At 42.8% G+C, this 17,419-nt stretch overlaps 1 protein-coding gene across 1 annotated transcript in view; it reads right to left on the reverse strand.

Moving 5' to 3' along the window:
* Nucleotides 1-17,419, reverse strand: part of LOC311019224 (CUB and sushi domain-containing protein 1-like) — a gene marked incomplete at both ends in the record, with an annotated part of 320,797 nt that overhangs the window by 19,546 nt on the left and 283,832 nt on the right. Inside the window, 12 exons of the mRNA XM_084018496.1 lie at nucleotides 2,986-3,171; nucleotides 4,263-4,439; nucleotides 6,137-6,325; nucleotides 7,606-7,779; nucleotides 7,997-8,170; nucleotides 9,866-10,039; nucleotides 11,561-11,758; nucleotides 12,560-12,745; nucleotides 12,849-13,037; nucleotides 15,861-16,007; nucleotides 16,964-17,035; nucleotides 17,238-17,354. Of these exons, the coding sequence (XP_083874622.1) occupies nucleotides 2,986-3,171; nucleotides 4,263-4,439; nucleotides 6,137-6,325; nucleotides 7,606-7,779; nucleotides 7,997-8,170; nucleotides 9,866-10,039; nucleotides 11,561-11,758; nucleotides 12,560-12,745; nucleotides 12,849-13,037; nucleotides 15,861-16,007; nucleotides 16,964-17,035; nucleotides 17,238-17,354 (1,983 nt within the window). The remainder of the gene's footprint in view (nucleotides 1-2,985; nucleotides 3,172-4,262; nucleotides 4,440-6,136; nucleotides 6,326-7,605; nucleotides 7,780-7,996; nucleotides 8,171-9,865; nucleotides 10,040-11,560; nucleotides 11,759-12,559; nucleotides 12,746-12,848; nucleotides 13,038-15,860; nucleotides 16,008-16,963; nucleotides 17,036-17,237; nucleotides 17,355-17,419) is intronic.

Below are 17,419 nucleotides of genomic sequence, written 5' to 3' on the forward strand. Positions count from 1 at the left end.
CCTAATTCTTTCAGCTGCAGCCCTGTAAGTGTTGTAAAATGGACGTGGGAGCAAATAAAAAATTCATGGGCGATGATAATTCAAACGCTTGTATACTTCTAGGTATGCTGTGGGTGATTATTAGATAAGGAAGTAAGCCTGCATATCACTTTCAATGCTCTTACATTCATGCTAATTTTTATGCGCTCCAAATGTGTTTTACACAACTGGGGAGAAAATAATTTTACAATATTGTCATACATGCCAAGGGGATGAATAAGGAATCTTCTATTTTATTATAATACACCTAAGGACCACATTCATTAACCCCCCTTGCTGTGAGGCGACAGCTCTTCGTTTGGGAAATATGCTGCTCTGCTATCCTGCAAACCCGGCTATCAATAGCGTTTGAGACAATATATACTGTATATTTTTTAAGTACTGTAGTACTGTATATGAATTCCCCGTTTAAATGAGAAACTCATCAAAAAGACGATGGCTGAAAACGGTTTACATTATCATAAAAGCAAATAAACCAAACATTCTAAAGAATCAAAAGCTTTAAAGACGTCTAAGAATGAAATGAAGCTTTCATGAGAGATCAGTGAGTTATAATCAGTCAAGCCTTTAGTCTATTAGCATCAATAGACTACAAGAAAGTAGTGTGATCGGCCCCCAACTGTCTAAGGAAAACTTTTTGTTCAGTTTTAGTAGCGCGATTCTGTCTTGTTTCAAAAACATATATGAGTAATAATTCTTATCACTGTCCATCTTCATTGAGCCTTTCTGTGTAAAGGTCATCTAACTGCAGCAGCCACTGACTGAGTTCACATGAGTTTGCTTACATAGGGGATTGATTTTGTATATAATTATATATATATATATATATATATATATATATATTGTTGGTTCCTTTTAAATTGGCCAGTTTCTTTTACTTTGTTGACATTTTATAATGTTCAATTTGAGCCCCTCCCATTTTATTCACAGGCGATACATCCTAAGATAAGGAAATATAACACAATGGTCAGTGAGAGGAGAAGGAACAACACAACCAGAGGACAACACAATGAATGTCCTGTTGTTACCGACGTGTGTTGTCCTATTCATACTGGCATGTAAAGGGCTTATCCATCCTGAGCTTCTCTGTTTCTGAACCGCTGGTCTGCAGACGGCGACCACTCCGTCCCCGGCCTAAAGTAGCGATACATCGATCTTTATTTTGCTGACACAGCACATTCACTGAAGGGAATTAGCAACCGACCGCAGCACATTTAACTAATAAGATCATGACAAGTGACAGCCGACAACAATCAAACACCTATCGATGGAATTCATTAGTTAGAGCCCTTAAAAGCTCTGTCCAGGAGAGTGGGTGTGACAAAGTGTGTAAATGGGGAACATCATGCATGTGTGTGTGTGTGTGTGTCTGTGTGTGTTTGTGCCTTTGAGTGTTATCCTGCTGTGAGCAACAGTCTGTCTAAGTGTGTGTGTGTGTGTATGGATTTCTTTGTGTTTCCCTCTCAGTGATAGATGTTTCATCCGTTCTGAATCAGCGTTTAACCACGATTAGTTTAATGAAAAACAACGGAGATGGACAGACATAATGAGTGTTAGACAAATGCTGATGCACACGCAGAGAGACACACACCTCTAAGGTGAGACGGGAGGATGCTGATGTTAGTGATTCAGTACATGAAGGCAAACCCAGCCATAAATAGAAGAAGTCAGTTATATCGTTGTCATACCGACTAAACCACAACGTTGAGAAACTGTTTAAAGAGTCCTGAGTTTGACAGTCGTAGTTTTTGGGGGAGGGTCACTTGTGTTTTTTCCCCCCAAAATGAGATAAAATCTGAAAATATTGGAAGGAATATCATGTTATGTGTTTCTATAAACACAGCGAGAGATTTTAGAAAACAATTTCTAAGTAGAAATGTTCCTCAGACAGGTATTACTTTTTTCGTTTTATGGCATTTTGGTATAAAACCGTTAAAAATGAAGCCACATATATTTATTTATGTGATATAGTTGATGCGCTGACTTTATGGTTTAGGTCGGTGTGGCCTTCATGCAGTAGAGTGGCAGGTTTTGGGTCAAAGCCACACATTATATAGAAACATGAGTCACGTCCTCCCATTAAATGACTCCTCCAGCATCCATCCATCTGACTCCAGAACCGGTGTCATAGTACAATGGAGTTAATGTCAGCAGTGCTGCTTTCAGACTAGCCACCATAGACGGGAACGGGGGGGGGGGGGGGGGGGGGGACAAGCAGCAGCTGAGGATCCCTGTGTCTCTACGGCTCTTTGGGGACCCACTTTAATTTCCCCTGAACCCCCGTGGGTTTAAAGAATGCCTTTGAAAACTGCTGTTGTATAGGACACACTTTATTAGCACAACACTGTGGGAGATCCAGTCAGTTAGGAGTGACACACTTCAGTATCTGGGCCACTCCGATACAAACAACAGCACACCCCCCCCGGCTTCATATCCTTCCATAAAGCTCTAGATGACGTGAGCGTGAACTACATCACCACTTATGACAAACGGTACTGTAAATGCTATTCTGTTACTCTCACGGTGACATTTTAATGGAAAATAAGCTGTTTAACTTTCAATGCTGTGCGATTTACTTTTTACATAAAATGCTGAATAATTAAGTCCATATGCCACGAATGCACCGCGGGTTTATATAAAAGCTGCACTGCTTCATTTTTACAGCAGTAATTATTTTTATAGCAACGCTTTATAGAATCTGGTTTGGGACCCAAAGGTAACCTCAAATGAGACAGGGATTACTTGGTATCAAAATGTATAATGTTTTTCAAACAGATCCGTTCAGCATAAGGGTAAAAGTCCTCTGTATGAAACAGGCAGTATTTGCTATTTGACGTGTGAGTCACTATATAGGTGTCTTAAGGCTTTTATCACTTCTTTCAGGACAGTCAGGTAGTCGTTGTGTCACATAAGTCACGTCGCTGCCCCGACCCCCCCCCCACCCACCTTGACAGACGGGCTGTGTGCCGCTCCAGGTGCTGTTGTGAAGGCAGGTCCTCTCGGCTGAGCCAATGAGACTATATCCCGCCTCGCAGCTGAAACGCAGCAGGCTCTTGGTTTTAAATTCTTCCCCTCCCAGACGAGCACCGTGGGGGGGCATCCCCGGGTCTCCGCAGACTCCTGGACTTGCACCTATAGCCAGGAAAGAGAGGAAGCCAGAGAGTAAGTCGATGTACCAAACACACCTACATGCACAGAGACGCTAAATACACCCGATGCAGCGCTGTGAAACTGCATTCAAGTGTAATCTCCTCTGATAGGTTTTAGTGACATCACACTACAGGTCAACATCAACTAAAACATAATGTTGTTTTTTTTATTCTCATAACATCTGTAAATATGTATTTGACTCCGTCTTTCATATACGTCCAGTCCACGGACACATCCACATGTAAACACACCGATCTTTGCATTTTGGCAAGGCCGACTTGTTCTAGCATTAAACGCACTGAGCGTGTCACAATGTTAGCAGCTTAAATTCCATCGTAGGGATTTGTGAGTTTAACAGTACAGCTCCCAACGCAGCGCCCTGCATCTCAATGAGGCTGCAGGATGGATTCTGTCTTGCTGAGCGTTCGGTTTTGAGGCCAGCAGAGGGAAAGGTATTGCGTTTGGAAATGGATCAAGTGTTGTAGTGTTGTGTCCACATAAGTAGAGCAGCAGGTACAACCTGAACCAGGACTCGTCCACCTCATTGATCCTGCCTGTTTGCAGCTCAAGCCAGCTTACATATGGAAGGTTCTAGTGTCTGTATTTGTGAATTAATTTAAGGTTATTGCTCTGATAATAATAATTTCATACTATTTTCTCAAGATGACTTGCACAAGCATGCTTTTTTAAATGGTGACTTCATTCAGATTTCTCCCTATATGTCTTATGTCGAGCAAAGGAGGAGTCCATGTGTGTAAATGTAAAGGCAGTGTGGACAGATAGTGGTCAGCCAGGTAGCTCATTATGATGGAAGCTATAAACAGCTTATTACAGTTTGTCAGTAAATGTTCAACTGATTTAAAACTACTGCATTGATTCTGGTGTGTTATTCTATTTATGTCTAGAATTGCAAAGTCTAGTCATGTAACACATTCTCGTGGGGTTATATTTAGATTTCATGCCACTTAATGTGTGTGTAGAGGTCTACTGCAACCATGGATCAGGCTACATCTCAGTGAATGTGATTGATGGATATTTCCTTTACAATTAAAGACGGACAGTGGGGGCTTTACCAGTGCAGTAGGGTGGCGCTCCGCCCCATGTGCCATCCTCCTGGCAGTGGCGAGTAGCGTTGCCCACCAGCACCCCTCCAGGCACACAGGAGTACTGCAGCACTGAACCATACGTCCAACTGTGGGTTCCAGTTACTACGGCATTAGGGGGCACTCCGGGGTCGCCACAGGAAATGGCTACAGAGACAGTAAGAGATGATAAGATAGGGGGTTAGTTTGAGTCTGTGTGTGTGTGTGTGTGTGTGTGTGTGTGTGTGTGTGTGTGGATGGGTTGGGGGGGTTGTAATCTGTTGAGCTATAGATTCCAGATCCTACTGCATTAGGTGGTGCAGCTGGGTCATTGCAGGAGACAGTTAGAGGGAGAGTGTGACAGCAAGGTGCATGTGTGTGTGTGTGTATGTGTGTGTGTGTGTATGTGTGCGTGCATGCGTGTGTGTGTGTGCGTGTGTTTGTCAAAGTACACACACACAGCAAATAGAAAAGTGGGTTCCGTGAACTACATCAAAGACAAAATTAAATTTGTCATTTACTGTCCAAAATACACAGATGGCAGATAAAAAATATATTAAGTGTGTTTTTGGAGGAAAACAAAACAAATCTTATAGTTTCTTCTTATCTGCTTATATCAGAGTTTGAAAAACTTGTGATCATTTAAATAAAACTTCATTTCATAAATCTGTTATCAACGTGAGTATTAGACAGCAGGTTTCCTGCGTCGCCATGACAAGTTCCCCCGCTGGAATCCAGCCGAGGACGTCGCAGTAATATGATACGTGCCTTAAGCATTAGGTGCACGCTTTCATCCCTTTTGCTGTTTTACTATATAACTTGTACATACACACATCATTAAACAGAACCCATACTGTGCTGCTCATGGCAGGTATGCAGGTAAAGCTTGTTTCATTGAGTTTAATTGAACTGCCTGAGAACCAATAACTCATCTCTAATTAAATTCACTTTAGAAAACATCCAGATAAGCTCTCCCCTTCTCCTCTGTGTAGAAAACTAGAAGAAATCGTTCCACAGTGGCAGAGCACGGCCATCAGTGAAAGAATCTTCTCCTTTTTTTTCCTCCAATTTAGGAAAAAATTGACGTTTTACAGAGCAAGTTTCTGGAGGACACAGATATGAAACTCCTCTTGATTTTCTATTTCTACCAAATGACTGGTCCTCCGTTATCTCCCCTAACCCCCAAATTGTATTACTCCTCTCCTTGCCCCCATCGCCACCTCTCTGCCCCTAATTTCTCCGATAAGACCTTGTTTCTGGAATGTGAGGCTTGATGCACACGCTCCTTAGTTTGCTTCTCCGTTACGTTGTTCTGTACTGCGGTCCGGTTCGCCTCCCTGTGCTCCTCTCTCCACCTGGATGAGCCTCCTTCTCTCTGTCGCTCTCCCCTGTAATCTCTGTTTTGATTGGCCGTGGGAGGTCTCTGACGAGAATGCCTGACTGACACATGCTCACTTTTTTTCTGAGCCGCACACACTTTAAGCCTCTTTCTTCCCTTCCTCGTCCTCTCATCTCTTTTATGATTACTTCCCTCCCATTTCCTCCCTAGAACCCTCTCTTATTCTCTCAGTTTCTCATTCGCTCCTCATCTTCCTCCCACTGGCTCTCCAAGCCATTTCACTCCTCAAATGGCTTTTCCTGACAAATACACAGAGACAATCAATAGAAAACCACCTGCGTACGACTATCAGCGTTCAGCATGACACAGTTTGGTGACATTGTTTTTTGCGGGATTCCAAAAAGGACAAACCTTTTTCATTAAAGGCCTCTGAATGTCAATCTATTGCTTGTTCTGTATCTGCTTGCGTCTCATTTGTCTCCTAAACCCGTTTTCACAATTGAAATCATTCTCAACCGGCCGGTACCTAGGCAGCGGGGGATCGGCCGGTCCCATCGTCCATCATGCTGGCATGTGAGGAGCGCAGAGCCCAGGAGGTAGAAGCCTCTCTTACAGTGGATTGCCACATTCACACCGTAGCTGAAGACCTCTGGGTAACGTAGGCCAGACTGGCGCACGCCATTCTCCACGTGGCCCGGGTCAGAACAGTTCACCACTGCAGAAGAGGGCAGAACACAGTTAGGACTCATGATAATGGTGCTTGTTCTTGTCTCATATCATCCTTGCATTGTGGGATTGTTCATGAATGTGGATATGCGATGTATGCTGCTGTTTAAGGACACCATATAGTGCATACTTAAACGGTTGGCAGTGCACTAAACAGTACATGTGGAGGGATTTTGGACACAAACAGAAAACAGTGGGGAACTCTTCGGAAACTAAACTCTGAATCGGTGTTACGAATTCAGATTATCTTTGTTACGCTTTCCTGGTCTTCTCTAAACTACTCTTTTGTCATACCACGCTCTGTTTTCTGAAGTTCTTTGTTCTCCCCTCTGGTCCTTTCTGCTGCTCTGCTCTCTGGGCGGATGCCAGTCCAAGAGGAGAGGAGTTATTTTCCACATGTCACCGGGGAGACTGACATTCGCTCAAATTCAGGTCCATGGGGGATATGTGTGTGTGTGTGTGTGTGTGTCTGGCACCCTATCGGAACAAAGAAAGTTTCACTCTCATAATTGACAGCTGCTGCTGGGAGGGAGAGAGAGCAAGAGAGAGGGATAAAACAGAAAAAGTGAGGGAGATGGAGAGAGCAAGCAAGCAAGGATGAATCCCCTCAACGATGAAACCCATGCGGACAAGTACGTGGAATCGATCTCCTCTCGTGGCTGTGCACGACGCCTGTGTGTGCATGTTGGAAGATATTATAGCTGTTAGACTAGCGGAGGTCTGGGGATGCTCGCAGCGTAACGGCCATGCATGGTTAGCAGAGGAAAAGACGTGTCTCTGGACATGTACCCAGCTGTGTGTGTGTGTGTGTGTGAATTCGTTAGTCTATTTAGAGACACACCATACTGATTGTGGCTGAATACAGCTCAACGTTAAGTGTGTGTTTACGCTACAATTATTCAGTTCTCAATTTTACAGTCTGCTGGCAGCGGATTCGGCCAAAAATGTTCCAGTTGACATAGCATAACTCGAAGCAAATTGGGCCAACGAATACTGAATACATGCTGACCATCTAAAATGCATGGTTTTATGGATTTATAACCATTTACTTGCCAGCGGTCTGAAGAGGTGGCAACGTCAGTAACACAATGTTATCCCAATCAAATGATGTGAAAGTGAAAACAAAAAACAGCAAAGCCTCCCAACACAATGGAAAAGGACTTTTTCTAGTTAACATACCAGGAGGGAAAAACACATCTCTCATGCATTCTACTCTCTCAGAGCGGATTCAACTGAAGTACAGGCATGATGTACATGAGTACTGGTGACCTTTGCAGACGGGTAGGGGGCTGCTCCACTGTCCGTTGAGTCGGCACTGGGCGCGAGCATTTCCACCGAGGATGTAGCCTCTGTTACACGTGAAGTTGACGACATCATTGAGGTTGAACTCGCTGCCATTGGTCCGCCCGTTGCCTGGGTTGCCGGGGTGACCACACGTGATAGCTGAGTGCGTAGAGAGAAGTATGATGAGACAGTTTATTCACCACTTTCTGTGATGTCTTTAACTTTTTGTTGGAACACAACGATGCGGCAGAGATGGTCACTGAAAGAATGACTTCAACACCTCAAACATGTGATTTCTTCTCATCGTTAACTGAATGAATGAATCATCGGACAACACAGATGAACTATGAAGGTTTGGGGATTATGAGGAACTTACGGACGCAAACGGGCGTTGTTCCGGACCACCGATGGTCTTGCTGACAGATCCTGACTGATGTGCCGATTAAGCGATATCCTAACATGCACTGGTACACCACTGTGTCACGGTAACTAGAGCCATCTCCACTAATGTGCCCGTTGACTATAGGATCTGGGGAGTCACAGTGACCAGCTGTGGAGACAAATGGAAAGAGATTAATGCTTTAAAATGAAACCGTAAAAGTCACTTTGCCTCTTTTATGGGTTTAAAGTGCTGGTTTCCATAGTTACGCCCTCAAAACACCTCGTGTCACTCGCTGTCCCAACAGTAAGACTGCCAACCAACGTTTATCAGCCGTCTCAATACTTAAACTCTTCAATGTCAGGGAGAGACGTCATCAGAACAACTACAAATCAATATTTAAAGACAGCACAAATAAAAAATCACATTAACACGTTGACTTCATTCCTTCCCCAAGGTGCCCTTGAAGCAACACATCTTTTCACGATCTCTTAAAAGTTGAGCACATAAATTGCAGGACACATCTTGAGAGCTTGGGCGTGGCCATTCATTGAATCACATTCAAAACCATTCCAATTATTATAAGACCAATCAACGGTTTCATGGTTGACCCCGGCTTCATATTTCTCTGCCTCGTGAAGTCAGTGATTGAGGCCCAGTATGTTTTCTATTTGTCATTTTCTCAAATGCTTTACACATAAAACACTTTCTAGGATTATGATAAATGCTGTGAAACCAGGCATTGATAACATTGATTATTGCAGAAATTTTGTCTACTGCTGATAATGTAGGGCAGATATTTCTAGGACTTTCCCAACAACATCTACTCAAAATAATTATCCCAGATGTCTGATTTTATAAAACCACTGGGATGTTTAGGTGTTCTTATCATGGATACCAAAACTGTTTAAAGCAATAAAGGTGTTTGAGGTTCTTGTGAAGCAAGTTATGATTATTTGTGTCATCATTTTCACACAGAAGAATACACAGAGCAATGTGTAAAAATGCTGCACACAAATGATGCACACATGTGTGTGTTCATGTGTGTGTGTGTGCATAATTTGTGCAGTTTCCGATCCCACCCTCACGCATAAACAGCATGTCAGCTAAATGTTATTTAGCCACATAAATAAAGATAGATAAATTGTGATTTCATCAAATGTAAATTCTTCTTTCATCAACTTCTATTGATATGTTGCCTACCCTTGTTAGCATCATTCATAATGTGTAGTTGTAGTAGCAGTAGTAATAGTGGACTTCACATAAAATATCCATCCTGCACGAGGCTTCTTATTCAGGCATGGAACTCCGAGGCTGGATCGCTGGAGTGGAGTGTTTACCGTATGCAAAATCAGAATTAATCATCTCTGGTCAGCACTTACTGAAGATCTAAATCAAGCCCTTAATGTATTCAGTCATAAAATTCCTCAGCAGTAGATCATTTGAGTTACTGAGGCATGTGCAGAGTTTATCTTATTGCTGGTCTAATTTCCACCTGTATGAAGCCATGTATTAATAAAGCTTGGTTGTAAAATGTAAATGTTCATACATTCCCATGATAAATGATGTCCTACACACAGCTGAGCTTTCTCTACACACACCTACAGCAGACAATGAAAGATTATCATCACATTAAATGCCTTTGGTATATAAAATACATGTATAGCGTCTTTTCAAAATAAACTTCCATCTTCACATGAAGTCAGGTTTAGCCAACCGAACCACTCAGTTAGGTTCAGGGAGAGAGTCTGTGTGGACGATCTCACTCTGTTAGTTCATTTAGCCTGAAATGACTTTCAATATCTATCAGATGGTTGAATGTTGAGGCCAAAGTGACCAAACGACACTCCGTCACATGGACCTTACCTAGACACCTGGTCTCCACGCCACCCCACAGCCCGTTAGCGCCACACTCTCTGACATGTGACCCCACCAGCGTGTAACCATGGTTGCACATGAAGATTGCAGTTGATCCAAATGTGGTCAGTGTCCCCAGTTTGGTCCCAAAGGGTGGAGAAGGAAGCTCTCCACAAGAGATGACTGCATAATAAAAGAGAAATGACACAGATTTTACATAATGAGTAACCGTTATATTTGTCTGTTAAAGCATGTGAATATGAAGTGGGGTGGTGTTGCCAAGTCCTGAATCTTATCTTGAACTTAAATGCTGTAAATGTATTTGTAGATTTACTTTAACGTTAGTCTGATGCAATGCTTGAATGAATTAGATGTTGGTCAGGAGATTTATGAGCTTTTTTCCTCTTCATATGGCCAGAGTTTTCAAACCACTTGCCAGCTTGAAGAATAGACCCTTGTGTTGCAGTGCCAAATCCCTCAGAGCTGCTGTAGTGTTAGGTAGGTCAAGTCAAATACTGGATCATGAAAAATGAAGAAATACATTGAAAATGTAGCAAAAATAAAGTTGGAAAACCACTTGTCTGACGTAAGAAAGATTTAATTTGTTTCTTTACTTTTCAAGTGGACCCAATCCACTCTTTCATTGGTGTGGTGTATATATATGTATTATGCAATGCTCAGACATATTGGAAAGTTTTCAAAGTCACAATGCTTACTCAAAACTTCCCTTCACGGGAAAAGCAGCAAAGGAACATTGCATAGTATCACTGTGTTTGGAAACCCAATCTTCCACTACTGCTCAGATACACCGCACGTTAAGGAGGCTCAGGCTGTTCTGTTTGAAATCCCAACGGGCAGCGGAAGAGATACCCCGGTAAGTCATTTAAAAAGAAGTAGTAAGGGATAAACAAACACACACACACACACACACACACACACACACACACACACACACACACACGCTCCAACACACACACACACACACACACACTAGTGGTAATTAGGGTTGTAACTTGTGGTAATTGTTTCCTCAGAGGTCCGCTGTCTCTTTGCATCTGATTGACATGAAAGCTCTTGAAATTGACAGCTATCAATAAAAGTGTGAGAGTGTGTGGCGCAGTGTGTGTGTGTGTGTGTGTGGTGGAGTGTGTGTGCGTGTGTGTGTGTGTGTGTGTGGCGGAGTGTGTATCAGAGTGTGTGGTGGAGTGTGTGTGTGTGTGTGTGTGTGTATCAGAGTGTGTGGCAGCGCTGCGTCTCCAGTGTGTCTGACATCACAGCAGAAAGGATGTGAAAACTAAAATGGTACTTGGTGATGTATGCACAGTATTTGGAGATATTATTGAAGCTACCGTTGTGCATCCTTTAACGCTCGCGGTCACAGCTGCATTAAAGCTCCTGCTCCTGTGGTGGAATTTATCCCTCCTTGTTTATATGATTCTCTTCTCCATCCATGACATGTGTAGTTTTCAGTGTACAATGTAAAGCCTTTCACACACAGGTCCAGTTTAAAAGGAACCTCTAGTAATAAAATCCTGGACTCATAAATAGTTATATATCATCCAGAGAGCCAGCGGAGGAGAACAAGCACACAAAATATCATATCATACAGGAATTGTATCATCTCGTTCAGAGGGCATGGGGTCAGGTTATGAGAGCAGCGGTAGAGATTTATTTTGGACGGGATGGTGTTCATGGTATACTTACTCTTGCATGTAGCGAGGTCATCCGACCCCTCCCAGGTCCCGTTGGCAAGGCAGCGAAGAGCTCGATACCCCACGCCTAAATAGAACCCTGTTGAGCATTCCAGCATCACCATGGAACCAAACTCTCCCATCCTACCAGAGAGCAGGCGGGAGGTCATGTGATCTGACAAGGTGCCGTCAGTGCTGGGGCAGTGGACCGCTAGAAAACAAAATAATCAAAGTACCAAAAAAAATTTATGACAATGAATAAACGGTTTTCAACATTCATTTGTGTCCTTAATCATAATCGGCTGTTTGCTGCCATATGGTTTACATGCAAACACTATATAACACACGAACCTCTGGAATCAATCATTTATACAAAAATCTATAATCTTATACTCTAGATACAGGTGATTCCACTTGAATGTATTATTTATATATTAGTATTATATATATTATTTATTTTGTGTATACCTTCTGAATGATCTTTACTTTTGACCTTGGGAACAATAGTTGTAATTTTTCAACTGAGTGATCCAACATTCACTAACTAACTTTCTCCCAGAGCTTTCAGCTGTTTGTCATGGTCTTCCTCAGCTGTCATGTTAAAAAGCTCAGGAAATAGGTAGTAAGTGGACCTTGAGTTAACCTTGATTTTTTTGAAAGAAAACTCATTTTCTGGCATGCGTCCTCAGTGAACCGAGAATCCCAAAACAACAAAACTATAAAACTATACCAAAACATCTGTTTACAAACACACACACGACTCCTGCAGTAAAATCAGATGGTGATTACTGAGTCTCTAGTAGAACACACTATTTAAAACACTTCAGCTCACAGACAGTAGCAGAAGGGTTTGGAATTCTCTGTTCACTGTGGAGGCATGTGAGGAAAAAATGTTTCATTTTCAAAAATTCAAGGTGACACAGGGTGAATAATTGACATACGACTGGTCATTAAAGTATTCCTTTAAGATGTTTCTCTTGACTGGCGTTGAATGTAGCTAAATAATACTCACGTAGACATCTGGGGGCTGAGGCAGCATTACTCCAGGTGCCGTCCTCCAAACACACTGCTGTCACTTGAACATCAGGGTCCAGGTGGAAACCATGGTTACAGTGGTAGCTGACCTGGCTACCAACGGTGTACTGGTTAGCATGGAAGCTGCCATTGCCCAGCGACTGAGGGATTCCACATGAGACAGCTGCCGCGACACAAAGACAGAAGCGTTCAATGGAAATCCTCCCCGAACCACACATTTTTTAATGCTTGTCAACTCTTTGGAAGAATGCGGGACGATTTCTAACCTTGACAAAAAGGTGTTAGTGCATCCCACTGGAAGAGCCCGTTGGGGTGGAGCCTGCAGGTGGCATTGCTTGAGCCTATCATACGGTAACCACGGTTACAATAGAACTGGAGTCTGCTACCTGGGCGGAGTTTGGTTCGGTTGACCACGCCGCCGTTAACCGGAGGATCGTTAACGCTGCAGTAGGCAGCTGGAGAGACAACGAGAGATGGAGGAAGAACAATTTAATAAAAAGGGGATTTCTCACTTCACAGGAAACCCTTCCAATTATCTAATGTCTAATTCATTTTCTATGCTGAAAATAATTAGGAGACAATTGAAGGTTAGCTCCTCTGGGTATTTTAGTGAAAAAAAAAAGGTGCGTCTGGAAACAGTATGGCACTAATGCTCCCATTACCAGGCATTTTTGGGATAAAAGACACATGAAAGATCATCTATGTCCCTTCTGGCACTACAGCTGGCAACAGCGTCCGTGAGTTAATCAACAACGATCCGCACGCCTTTGAACAAGACACTAACAGAAACAGATGACTCGAAAGCTCGTTGCAGTTCAAATATTTGCAACGTAATTCAATGTTTTGTCTGCCTGGAACAGAAAGCATGGAGTGTAAAAGCAGAACTGGAGCACGGAGAACAATCCAAACCTTCCCTGTCAGATGCCGTCGTTGCTCCACCTGGCCCCGGCTCTTCTCTCTCTTGGCTTCACTTTGGCGGGATGACTTTCATTCTCATCAACAGACCTTTATTTCCCCCCATGAAGTGTCTTTTTTCTCCCTCTGCCCAATGAGTCATATGGTTTCTCTTTCACTCACTCTATCGACTCTGAAATCAATCTGTTCTATCTGCACCACTAATTTTATGTCTTATCATTCCACTTCTCTCTAACGCGACCATTCTATGGCCGCAGGAATATTCAGCCAGGGGTCAAGGGCCAGGCGCTCATTTCCTTACAAATGGATGTTTATCAGTTTGGTGAAGGGACACAAACTATAAGAACATGTGTTATCTCAGGGTGTCCGTATCAGATCAGCTGTTGGTTAATAGTGAACTGCAATTGTATGTGGACTGGCAGTGAGCAGAAATCATTAAATACAAAGCCCTGCATAAAGAATATTCTCTATGCCTCTACAAACAAAGGTTGGGCGTATCATGTTTTATGTAACTGTGATACAACAAAGAGAGAGACACGTGTGGTACTTTATTAGTCCCAGTGGGAAATGGTGGACGGGAGAAGAGAACTGTCAAACAATACACTGTGAATGTTCTTATTGTGAATGTGAAAGCGTACGTCCTGTGCGATGTGCGTTACTGGAAACATGCAGCGAGAGAGCGAGTGTTTCATGTCGATCAGCTTCAGGAAAATTGACAACGCAGCGGTAAAGAACGTTGGAAGACCTTCCAGTACGTCAGTGTGCTTTATAGCGCTGTACTGTTGCTGTGGTCAGGCAGCTTCATCCGACTGCTACAGCCCACTCCATTGTCCAATCATCATCACTGCATGTGGTTCCATTAGTCTAACAAATAACCACGGCCTTGATATAACCTGCTATATGTACATATACTGTATACAAGATTAAACATGTGTCAAAACACAATGCATACCTTTATAATCATACGGAATGCATTTAGTTCTATTTTTAACACGCACACACACACACACACACACACACACACACACACACACACACACACACACACACAGACACACAGAAGCACTAAATAAACACAGGGATAGACAGAGAGGGTGGGATTTCAGAGTGAATCATCATGAAGCGAGTGCACAAGCAATGATGCTATTGCTGCTTTAAGAAAGGTCAGTGGATTTATTAACATGATACCATTAAGAACAATGGCTCCAAGGTCATTTCACAGCTAAAGCAAGCATGGGAAGTGTAAAGGACGATAAGAAGAATGCAGCGGTGATTGTTACAAGCCGGAGGCAACGCAGAGCCACAGTAACACACACACACACACACACACACAGACACACACACTCGTACGTGTGAGCTCCCTTCATACGTTCACTTTTACATTAACCCTGAAACAAAGTCTCGAACCTTCACAAACCCTTTGGAAAGTCTACGTCATGATCGCTTTATAAAAATATGTATACACATACTAAACAATATGTTTGCTTTAAGCTCACCAGAGCATTACTAGTAGATGGAAAGTGTATACAGGAGTAAGTCTCAACTATAAACTACGATTCTCTGTATATAGTAGGTGACTCATTGTCAATCGCAATACAACACCATGGGGAAAAGACAATACTAATAATCCAGCCACTGTGCTTATATAACCCACAGACTAAAATAATCCCACGTGTTTCAGTACAGAGATCCCAGAGACCGACTCCTCTCAGGTCCAAACAGGATCAACCTTCTTCAAGTTAAAGCCCACGACTCTAGAGCTGCTGAAAGAAACCGACACAGAGCCGGTGATCAGAACACCAGTGTTGGCAAGGACCGCAGATAGGCCGAGGTAAAGCTCTGGCTCTGACTACCATTCAGTCAAATTAACTAAGTGGATTTCCTCCTTCTTAATTAGCCTGATTCAATAAAAGGAACGTTCCCCATTATCTTCTAAATGATCGTGGCTCCGGTACCTACAACCTGCTTCGTTTTCATGATAAGGAAGGCATCGGGGTTGGCTTGTTATGTTATTAAAGATGAATGAATTCAGACGACATTAGTCGATGAGTTTTCCACACAGCAGGGTTGGTACAACGTCATTAGTGTGAAAGCAAAGACACACCAGAGACGACCAGCTGACCGTGTCGTTGATATGGTGCTATACTCATCTTCACCAGCATGCAAGTAATATGCATTCATTTGAATTTTAAAGCAACATAATGTTAGAATAGAGAAAGACTGATAAGTAAACACTCATGTGCATGTTGACACTTTTGGGCAGATAAGGAGATCATTTTTCAAACTATAACTTAATCAGCTGATTATAAACAGAGTAAGGCACAAACAGGAAGATTACACAGCGTGACAGACATTGTTGGTACCTGAGTATCGTATCTTGAATCCTCTCTTGTTGGTTGCGTGGTCAGTGGACCATCGTAGGTAGAGCTGGTTGGTTTTAGACGTGAAGTTCAGCTGAGATGAGTGGTTTCCACTCAGAGCCACAAGCAAAGGGCTCTGCCCTGAGGAACCTCGGGACACAAACGAATGACACTTCAAATGTGTGTATATGTTTGCATTCCCATAGACATGCATCCGTGTACAATATGTAATTGTGTTTAGTGTTCTATGTGTGTTGAATTACTCCTTTCATGCATGTTTATCAGTAAATTCAGGAATTCCAATAATCTGACACAATAATGAATATCTGCCTAACCGGAGATAGAAATGAACAACATGCTGTGTGTGTTATTGTGTCTGTGACAACATGAAGCTGACAGGATCATTCATTCACTAAGTGCCTCTCGATGACTTGTTGTGTGTGATTCTGATTGTAGCCCACAGTCAGGCTTCATCTCAGGTTTATGGACCACAACCCTCCACCTGTGCTGATGTCTGCTGTTTGAACCCAGCGATGGACGGAGTCTGAAGTTAGTTCAGACACAACGAGCTGCCTACTTCACAATGATGTCATCACATTTACACCGAGACAAGTACAAACAGACAGCGCTGAGCCAAATACGCATTAGTAGTACTGTTTATGCTCATCCCTCCTTGTGGATTCAATACAAATCACACATTCCAACAGCTAGTGAGATCAAGTTTGTGTTTTCATGGCTTGTTGTGATATTTGCTGTTTGACAAACTCTCTCCCTCTTGAGTTCTTATCCTGGCAAAAACAAACACAACCCCATTAAGGTGACATTGGTTTTATAAAGTTGTGTAAAGTTCATAATACGCTATGTAAATAAAACATGAATAAATCAATAAGAAGAAGCTGAACTCCACACGGTTTTTACTCTTACACACAAGCCGCTTCTTCTCCTGCGGGAAGATTCCCGACACCACAAATGAGAATTAAGTGTTGTGCATCTTATTAACTGTTGTGCTACTTTTCATAAACAAACATGAATTAAAGCCCCGTGTGAGTGTGTGTGTGTGTGTGTGTGTGTGTGTGCAGAAAGTGTAGTAGAAAAGCTCGGTATACCATCAAATATTTCCAGTTCATCAAACTGCTTCTCGCTGTGGAACATCTCTACATAGATATTGATGGTGAAACCTGGGAAACAAGACATAATCCATAAAGTACAGTACATATGCGCACATATGGCACACATTCTGTGTTTTACAGTATCAGCACTTCCGTACATTGTACACAGAGTACATACAGTACTCACACTGTACAACACACAGTTGTGTAACGATCCCTGCACACTCAAACAGCAGTTAAACACTGTCTGCATCCTCTCATCACACCGTACCTGCAAGCATGTGGAGCAGCCAGGAGCACGTCTGGCTGTTGGGGTAGTTGCTAGGAAACCCGGGGCTGAGTATCACCCCCGATGACAAAGAGCGCTCCTCATTGGCTGGGCACTGGGCTGGAAGGGGAAGAGACAAAGCCAGTCGGATTCATCCAAACTGTGAAAACTTCTCCAAGTTTTTC

The sequence above is a fragment of the Eutrigla gurnardus genome, assembly GCF_963514095.1.
Source record: "Eutrigla gurnardus genome assembly, chromosome: 1".
Classification (NCBI taxonomy): domain Eukaryota; kingdom Metazoa; phylum Chordata; class Actinopteri; order Perciformes; family Triglidae; genus Eutrigla; species Eutrigla gurnardus.